This window comes from Trichomycterus rosablanca, chromosome 26 (assembly GCF_030014385.1).
Source record: "Trichomycterus rosablanca isolate fTriRos1 chromosome 26, fTriRos1.hap1, whole genome shotgun sequence".
In the NCBI taxonomy this organism is placed as follows: domain Eukaryota; kingdom Metazoa; phylum Chordata; class Actinopteri; order Siluriformes; family Trichomycteridae; genus Trichomycterus; species Trichomycterus rosablanca.
This window is the reverse complement of record NC_086013.1, coordinates 1,179,216-1,188,941: the sequence shown is the minus strand read 5'-3', so window position 1 is coordinate 1,188,941 and position 9,726 is coordinate 1,179,216. Positions and strand designations below refer to the sequence as shown.

At 44.4% G+C, this 9,726-nt stretch overlaps 1 protein-coding gene across 1 annotated transcript; it reads left to right on the top strand.

The window, feature by feature from the left end:
- The first annotated feature begins 442 nt into the window (after positions 1–442).
- On the top strand, positions 443–6,846 carry radx (RPA1 related single stranded DNA binding protein). Its single transcript, XM_062989120.1, has 15 exons — positions 443–1,062; positions 1,550–1,692; positions 2,044–2,236; positions 2,325–2,433; positions 3,036–3,136; positions 3,212–3,331; positions 3,414–3,509; positions 3,615–3,797; positions 3,874–4,031; positions 4,199–4,341; positions 4,989–5,036; positions 5,355–5,425; positions 5,505–5,798; positions 6,152–6,301; positions 6,609–6,846. The coding sequence occupies exons 1-15, from the start codon at positions 510–512 to the stop codon at positions 6,743–6,745; spliced, it is 2,499 nt and encodes an 832-aa protein (XP_062845190.1). The 5' UTR covers positions 443–509; the 3' UTR covers positions 6,746–6,846.
- The last annotated feature ends 2,880 nt before the right edge of the window (positions 6,847–9,726 follow it).

The following is a 9,726-nucleotide window of genomic DNA, read 5'->3' as shown; positions in this document are numbered from 1 at the left end:
GCTTCGATTTCCTCCAACAGTCCAAAGACATGCAGTGTGTGTGCTGTGTGATAGTCTGTCGACCTGTCCGGGGTGTTTTTTGCCTCTCGCACAAGTAATTAGACCCACTGTGACCCTGACAAAGAGAAAGCGGTGTAAAATAAACCTTAAGTGAATGAATTAATTAATTAATTAATTAATTCTCTTGTTGTGCACCTCTTCGTCCTGTTGGCATTAAACCTGTAGGTGGCAGCATAGCGCTTACTAGGCATCGAAATTCATGCACGAAGAGGAAACAAAACCTTCCGCGCCATCCAAGTGAAAGTAGTTCGTCAGATTGTTTACATTTTACGTTCTAGTTTATATTAAATGTATATATACCAATATTAGTACTTAAATCTGTAAATAATACACATACCATTCAAGCTACTGTGTGAATGTGTATGGTGAATCTAACTTACCTCTTAATAGCCGTCGTTAGTAGTTAGCACTATCTAAGCTAGATATAAGTTAATGTAGGTTTTGTTGCCATGGCAGCAGCGGAGTCGATATCAGGTGAATCGGATTCGGTTCTAGACTCGGTTCTGAATCAGCTCTGGTGCAGCAGGTCTCTCCGGTTCGGTCCGGTCAGTCCGCTGTGCGTCGCGGTGATCAGCATAGATCGCTATCTATCGGACGGGCGCGACTCCACCGACTGCTACAGCTACGACGTGACGATAACCGACGGCAGGTGTCGGGTGAAGTGTCACTTATCGGCAGGACTGAACCGACTGGTCCGGACGAACGCGCTCCGGTCCGGATGGTGCGTCCACATCAGCCAGTTCTGTATCATCCACGACGAGAGGAGACTGAACCACAGCTACGTGTGCATCGAACAGGTCCAGATTGTCTCCCACGATCCCGCGATTCTCCCCACGATCAAAGATCTGGACTCAGTCCGGTGGTGGTACCGGGACGGGATCGTACAGACCGACGCGCCACTGAAGTTTAACAGGAAACATTATTTATCATTATGGAATAATGAGGATCCACACGGTACTGTGTGGGTCTCAAACACACCACCTGCAGATGTTGTGATCGATGGTAAGATGAGAAGGATGGATGTGGTGTGTCGTGGAAATCTTAGGATTAAATAAGAGCTGGCAGCAGCAACTAGGATGAAAATATACATACCAAACAGAATAGCCATTGTGAGGTGCGCTTGTCGGTGCGCTCTTAGTACAGGTCCCAAGCCCAGATACAAGGGTTGCATCAAGAAGGGCGTCCGGCATATAAAATGTGCCATTCCTGGTGCAACCCTCCTTACTGTAACTGGGCTTGGGACCAGTACTGAGATCACATTGACAAGCGCACCTCAATAGCAAGGCTGTTTGACCCAGATGTTTTTTGACACATTACAAAAAAAGGTTGGGACGGTGCAAATAAAGACCAGAAACACGAATTTCTATCCCAAATTTTTTTGTAATGTGTCACAGACAACAATTAGAAACGAGCATATGTATTTACAAAAATCAACGTTGCTGATTAGGTCATTTGTACCTGTTTGTGTTTCCCTTCTGATCCTTGGCAGTATCTAGGATTTCTCTTCTGGCTGATTTGGATGCGTTCTTCGCCTCGTCCAGACGGCCTCTCCCTGTGCTCGTCCGCGTGTTGCACAGGTCTCGCCTGCGCTACTATGGAAAACCGGGACAGAACATCGACTTCCCGCTTCAGGTGAGGACCGGTTACAAATGGAAGCAGTTCCAGTAGTTTAAACACACTCGAATGAGACGTTACTCTAAAGAATAAAGAATGTATACGTACAACAACTTGGATTGTTTGTTAAGTGGTGCTGAAAGTTCTGTAAGGTGATTGGACTTGGTGGCATGACCTGTTAATTCCTTGTTATAATGGGAAAATCTGTGCCCATAAAAATAGGGCTGGTTTGATTGCACACAGTAAAAAGTACTTGGCACAGTGGTCTCCTGCCAAGGTCTGAAAGAAAACCCAAACTGCCACCTTATGTTAAGAGAGAATTTGTATAAAATCCAGTGGAGTCCATCTCACTGTGTTCGTCTCTCACAGGCGTATTTCGAGGTGGCTGATCAGAGTGGCGTGATGTCCATGGTTCTGTGGAATGATTTGTGTCCGGAGTGGTATCACAGACTGACCGTGGGTTCAGTTCTGTACCTGCAGCATTACACACTGAAGCGCAGCTACCAGAACCGGTCCAGACCTCAGCTCGGCGCGCTGTCCCTCTTCTCCTTCAGCTCTATAGGTAGCCGTGAGCTTTGCTGTCATTGTAAATGCTTACACACATTTAAAAATGTGTTTATTTAAGACCTTGCACACGTGATGTTTAACAGAGATCTGCCTGAACCCTCGGAATCCCCCCGCCGTCATCACCGTAATTTCTCCTAAAGGTGTTCAGCCCCAGTGGAGCCTACCTGACGTCACCTACAAGTTCTCCACCAGGTTAACACACCCACCAATACGCTTCACCTGTTCACACTTAAAACAGGCAGCATGTAGCAGCAAGTTTCTTTCCCTTTAAGTGTACATGCATTAGTCCTGTGTTTGGTACATGAAGCCCAATTTAAAGTCATAAGTGTCATTAAGAATGTTTTAAAGAGTACATACATTTCTATATGTTTATCCCATTTTCTTCTTTTCTTAACCCCCCCCCCCCCAATCATCTATTCCTAGTACAGGCGTCTCGACTAGACAGCAGAGGTCGCTGTTGTGTCTCTGCCTTTCAGGCACACTCAATAGCACAGCATGGGATTTTAAACTTAAGAGCAGTGGTGGGCTAGTGGGGTTGTGAGCCAAAAAAACATGGGTCGCAGAGAAAAATAATAATAGTTAAATAAACTAATTTTAACAGGCACATAAACACAAAATGCACTTGTACATGGACACCCCCTTGTGGAGGCTTTATGTTACATCTTATAAACCACAGTAGGACCAGATTGCAACTATTTTCATTAGGTATATTTTGTTTTGTGTTTCATTTTGATGCATCAGTTGTGGAGGATTGTGTTTAATAGCATGTCTGCTTTCGCTGGGTGATTTTTTAGGTCTGAAATAGAGAGCCTGGCCAGTAACCAGGCCTGTGACATCATCGGTCTGGTGACCTACGTGGGCCGTGTCGAGCGAATCAGAAACAGAGGGAATTCTGGTACGTTATCGGAATCTGCGAGTTACTGGACGTGTATTCGGACCCTGTGTTTACATGTGATTGAATGTTGTACAGTCCCTGTGAAGTTCTGGACGTATCGGTGGGTTCATGCGGTGGATGGAACGTCAGAATATCCGTTCATCCTGGAGATCTTCGCCTCCTCCCAGCCAGAGATCTTCAACAACATTTCTCCTAGTAATAAACACGAACAGAATGAAATAATTCACGCGCAGGTCCGACAAAACGTGAATTATTTCCCGTGAATCTGTTTTTATAGTGACGTATCTGGTGTGCACACAGATGAGAGTGTGTCGGGAGACGGGCTCCTCTGTCTTTCTAACCAGCAGCACAGAGACTCAGCTCTTCATCACAGGTAAGAGACGGCGGGACCCAGCAACCGCAGCAGACTGCTGTAGTAAGTGTATCAGCCTGAAGAGTGTGTGTACGTGTGTGTGTGTGTGTGTGTGTGTGTGCGCAGGCTGTCACAGGAAGCAGCCGTACGTCTCGGAGCCGAAGGTGAAAGCCTTCATCCAGTGGACGAAGACGCTGAAGGACAGTACCGTCATGAGGAAGACGGCTGTAGGGGGGTATTACTGTTACCCCCCTGCACCAACTACCTTCACACCAAACACAACCAGCACCAACACCACTAACAGCACCAGTAAGAGTCCTCTGGTTTCTTTCTCTTTAAGTCACCGTGCATGAGGCGCAATGCAGCATACGTGCTTCTTTTGTAGGTTCTGTAGGTGAGGCAGCATCCCTGTCGCTGATGGCAGTAGGTGACCTGCGGAGGGAGCTGGAGAGTCTGCAGTACAGAGAGCGCCGGAGAGTCGCCGTGCAGGGTCACATCTGTGTGGTGCAGTACCGGCAATGGCCAACGGAGCGCGAGCAGCAGGTCTGTAGTTTTCCACAGACAGGTAAAGCAACTGTGGGATGTGCTGGACAAACGATCTGGTGTTAACGTGCACCTTTAGAGGTCTTGTGGAGTCCATGCCACAACAGGTCTGATTGGTATGACTGTAATATGACAATTGTGATGATAATTATTTTATTTTCCAACAGCTGGAACAAGAATCAGCGAGCGAGACCAGAGGTTCATCCCCCGTTAGTACAGACGTACCTGAGCGGAGTGAGACGCCCGCTGCCGCGCCCGCAAGTCACAACACACCTTCTCCCAAACGCCGGAGAGTTGAGGAAGCAGTGAAGTAAGCGCAATTGGGACGTCTCAGTCCAGTTTTTTCCTTCATGCGAATGTCAAATCTCAGCCGCGATATGAGATTCACAAGATTAAATTGTTGTATGAGAATTTACTACAGTCCAAAAGTATGTGGACTCCCTTCTGAAATGATTGAGTTCAGATGTTTCAGGCACACTCATCGCTAACAGGCATATTAAATCAAATATATAAAAGTAATCACATGCTTTCAACTTTGTGTCCCTGTGGGATCATGAGGTCGGTGTATAGGAACTCCAGTGGACTTCACGGAGCCCTGATTTCAACCTCAATAAACAGCTTATTTAGAAGAACTGCAAGCCTGAAAAATGGTTTTTTAACTGAATGGGCACAAATGCCCACAGGCATATTTCAGAGTTTTGTAGAAAGTCTTGCAAGAAGAGTGGAGGCTGTTCAAGCGGCACTATGAAGCCACCTTTATATCACTGCCCATGGTTTGAAATGGAACAGACAGTGTATGTCAGATCTGATATGTGTACAACCATGTTGAGCATCACTGGCTCCAATACTGACACACACCATCATACCTACTGGTACAACGTCAACAAATGTGTTATAAATCCCAGTTTTTTTACTTTTGTGGAATGACTATGTGTTTTTGTTTGTGTTTTGAATCAGAGCAGTGCAGAGGCAGTACTGGACCAGAGCGAAGGTGCAGTCAGACAGGTAAATATATGAACATGTTCTCCCCGTGTCTGTGTGGGTTTCCTCTGGGAGCTCCGGTTTCCTCCCACAGTCCAAAGACGTGCAAGTGAGGTGAACTGGAGATACAAAATTTGTTCTTGACTGTTTGATAAATCTTGTGTAATGAATGGAACCAAAGTGTGTAAAACATGACGATAAAATCCTAATAAATAAGTAAGGGACAGCATTGTTTTGAATATGGGTCTTCATTCTGAGCCGTTCCTGCTTGTGTGAGCGCTGGAGACAGGCTGGACACCCAGTCTGGTGTAGGGCAGCTTAAACTTTTATTTCTTTTCTCAGACAGACAAAGCCAGCGAGTGTTGAAGAGGACGAGAGTCAGGAAGGTTCCACACAGTCACCCCAAACCACAGGTGATGTTCCTAAATACCTAAATACTGTAATAAATAACCTGAATAACTTCCTAAATAACTCCCAACATTCTTTCCCCAGACAACACGGAGACGGCAAACGTTCCTGACTCAGAACACCCTGCCAGTCGGCCCGTTGCATTATGGGAGAGCAGCGTGTGGTCGTCACTGAAGCATGACGTCGCAGATCACATTTCCTGCCCCGTTTTGAACACGGAGAGCGTTCCGGAAAGATTCAGCTTCGATAACCGAGACGTCCTGCTTCAGCGGATCAACCTCAGCCCGTCCAAATGGAGCCCGGATCTTCCCTCGGACTCACACTGGGACACACACACCGCTGTGGAATTCCCCGGATACCTCACACTCACCATACTGGGTGAGAAAGAATCTCAGGTTGACAGCATGATTGGGCCGTGATTGGCTGGTTGATTGATCGTTAAGAAAATAATAAAACAGAACATTGAAAATCAAAACAAAAAATACCAGCCCACTATCACTGGGATCCGGGGTTCGAATCCCCAGCAGTGCTATCAGCCGGTTGGGCATTTACATACAGACCTGATTGGCTATGTCTGATGGTCGAGGCTTTGTGATGGATTGGCGTCCTGTCCGGGTGTGTTATTGCCTTGCACCCACTGATTATTATTATTATTATTATTATTATTGGTGTGTGTGGTCTGTTATAGGCACGATGTTACGTATGTATTACACTCTGTGTGTGTGATTTAGGACTGAATCAGGAGGCCGCCGTCGACTCCCTTTTCCTCCCCGTCTTCACCCCTGAAGACCCACGAGCAGTCGGGACATCCTGCAGTCTCCATGACGACACACTGATGTCCTGCCTCACTGCAGGCCGAATTCATGAGCACCTTTCTCCAGGTGTGTGTGTGCATTACCACCAATTTATCGTGGTCAGGGTCACAGTGGGTTTGGTCTATTTGGTGAAACACTCCGGACAGGTCACTTGTCCATCACAGGGCCCACACACACTTAGAGTAATTTCTAGTAGTTCCAGTTAGCCTGACTGCACGTCTTTAGACTTGTGGTGGGAAACCGGAGCTCATAGAAAGGGAATCGAACTCAGGCACTTTATGCATTAATAATTATTATGACCTATTCTGCACGTCTTGGTTGATCGATCCCCTGATTTTTGGCTGAGGTGTTTCTCTTTATTTCCCCTCCACAGCGTCACTGTTGAGCTCGGCTCCAGCGCTGGAGGATCAGAAGGTGGTGTGTGTGCTGGACGTCTGTCTGCTGAGTGAGAACAAGCTGGAGATCATCTGCTCGAAGATCTATAGAGCGGCTGATATCATTCCTGTGTAGATTATACACACACACACACACACACACACCGGTACAAGGATGTCCTAAAGTAAAGTATTTTTTTCTTTAGTTCAGAAGGAATAAACATGTTATTTTAATAATTTCTTTCTTTCTCTTGGTTCCTTATTAAATATGTTTTGTTTTAGGGTGGATAGATGTCATCCAAAGATCTACTTTTATTATTGGACAAAATAGGGCACACCCCTTCTAGTTAATCTAATGAATTCATGTGTTTCAGACACAACAATCGTGTAACAAATGCTATGATATGCTTCAAACTTTGCAGCAGCAGTTTAGGGAAGGTCCTTTCCTGTTTCAGCATGAGCGAGCACAGAGCCCTGACCTCAGCCCCACTCAACTCTGGGATAAACCGGAAAGAATGGTCACAAATTCCCATAGACACACTTCAAAGTCTTGTGAGAAGCTTCTCAGAAGAAAAGAGCTCACATAGATCGCATAAAAGATCACATAGAGGTCACTCTATTTTAATACTATTTGTTTATGAAATGGAACGTCCAACAAGCTCATGGTCAGGTGTCCAAATACTTTTGGATGTGTGGTGTCTATGTCAACGTTTGACTGCTTTATATTATCACATCAGCGCCGAGATTCTGAAACTCCTCGGCCGGTCGGCTGGGCGCCATCTAGCGGCCATAACTGTCTCTGCTAGGGCGGGCTGACCGGACTATGTGGGTGGGGTCTTTAAACGCTGTGCAAGGACCCTGATTGGTGGATAGAGGCACCTGTGCAGGATGCATAGGTGAAAAAGGATTACGCTAAGTGCTGCGTGCGTGTCGTCGGAAGCGTGAGCAGCAATACACCCACCTCGACTGCAATCAGGGATCCTCCAGCAGCAGAAGACAGATTGACTACACTAAACAGGGAGAAAATGGAAGAAAATGCATCAATAAAATAGGGGAAAAAAATAAAAGTGAAAAAGATGATTTGAGTAGAATATAATGAGCAGACGTGCATGTGGAAGGCCAATACGATCAAAAACACGCAGAATACGGAGGTCAAAACGTGACAAATGAGGAATCACAACACAGCTTAATAAGTGCAGAGATCTTCATTTATTCATTTTGCATTGTACAATCTTAATCTTATATATATATATTTATATTTATATATGTTTATAGGAAAACGAGGGTTAGCCTGCAGTGACACTGGACTGTTATGAAGTGGGGCAGAAATAATAGAGCGGTGCTTTAATGAGAAAATCTCAGTGCAACTTTCAATTCACACACACCGGGGCCGAGAGCAGGGCGGGAAATACCACGCCCAGAACCACAGTGAAGCCCATGAACACACACACACACACACACACACACACACACACAAGCATATGCATCGTAGGCACTCGCTCACACTCGCATGTTGTAGATGCAAGAAAATTAAAAGTCCACAGTGAAGTTTTTAAAATAAGGGACATTCGACTACCAAACTGTTCAAAAATAAAGGACATGAAGTGTGTGCGTGTGTTTGTTTGTTTTGATAATCTGTACAATTTACAGGTAAAATAATTACATTCAGCTCATTTCGGATACATCCCACAGCTAGTTCAGTCAGATGGATCGAAGAGAACAGGATGAGGAAGCATAAAACATTAGCATTAGCATCTACACTTCGACGTAAACGTGGAATAAAGTAACAAACAAACAGAACGTTTCCTCAGATTAGCTAAACATATCAAGCTTTCCTTACAGAAACAACACGTTTACTGAAAATCACAGGTAAGACTGCGAAGCTTTGATGTTTATTCTTAAATGTTTAATATTTATATTCATATCTTTACTTAAGTCAACCTGAAAATGGAAGACTGGAGACGTAAACTTAGCTGTCTGTTAGCTGTTTAGCTCAGACTTAGCATTTCAGCTGTTGCTAATTTGAAATAAATAAGCAGATTTCTGTTTTTGCTCGCTTTATTAAAGTAACTTGACGCTCTGGAATTAACTTGTGAGCTCAAAAAGTGCTAAACGTGGACAAATTAGTGCAAATCTTAGCATGTTATCAGTGTAGCAAGCTATGTTAGGAAGTTAGCAATGTAGGCTAACTCAGCACACAAAAACAGCAAACGAGCACAAAGATAAACCATAATAATCTGCTAAATTATTGGACAGATATAAGATAGAAGTCGTAGTCAGTCGGGTAATATTATTATTTTTGCTAGCATTCTGCTGCTAGTTTTCGATCTACAGTTTTGCAGCTCGACGCAACATCACTGACTGACTTTCATAACGGAGTTTCCCTTTGGGATTAATAAAGTCATAAATCTGTCGGTCTGTCTGTATATCTATTATTTTAGAGCCTGATAGCTCGGCTAAAGTTCTAACAGTGGTCAGTGGCACAAATTCTTGGGTCAAATTTCAAACGTCTGATAAACCGATGTTGTTTCTGTAAGGAGTTTTGCTAAATGTTGGTCTAATACTGTTTTTAACAGTTTTTTTGTTGTTGTTTACGTCACTGTGTTGTTGACATCAGGAGCAGAAGTATCTGGGTGTTTTCTAGCCATAGTGATAGACCTGATTATCAAGTCAGCCTATTAGCTGAAATACTTTAAATAGTATTTAATTGCAGTCAGAGGCATCCGGACACTTCTGAACACTGAGTGCACGTCAACAAGGGCTTGTTAAAACCAAACATCTCAAACCATTTTTTGTTGAAGGAGGTCTCACATTTTAAATCCTGGAATGCTAAAATCCTGTCGTCTTTAATCTCAAAATGTTCTGGCAAGTCTTGGATTCTAGAAGACTCATCTCACAATCTTGGAGCTTTGCAAGGCCAGAATTCTAGAATCCTGAATGCTGAAATTTGCAGCCGTGTTTTGGAAACTCAGATCAAGATTCTAGAATCCTGAATGCAGAATCATGGACATTTTTAGCCAAGTTCTTAAACCTAAACCCAGGATTCTATGAGGGATCTTCAAAAAGTTTCCTTACTTGTATATTGTGGTTATAAGCGGTGAGGGTGGGAGGAGGAGT

Bases quoted from the DNA above. Each gene is read 5' to 3' on its own strand.
- radx (XM_062989120.1), top strand. From the start codon at position 510: ATGGCAGCAGCGGAGTCGATATCAGGTGAATCGGATTCGGTTCTAGAC. The intron at 1,063-1,549 runs GTAAGATGAGAA...GATCCTTGGCAG, and splicing joins TGCAGATGTTGTGATCGATG to TATCTAGGATTTCTCTTCTG. The intron at 1,693-2,043 runs GTGAGGACCGGT...CGTCTCTCACAG, and splicing joins ACATCGACTTCCCGCTTCAG to GCGTATTTCGAGGTGGCTGA.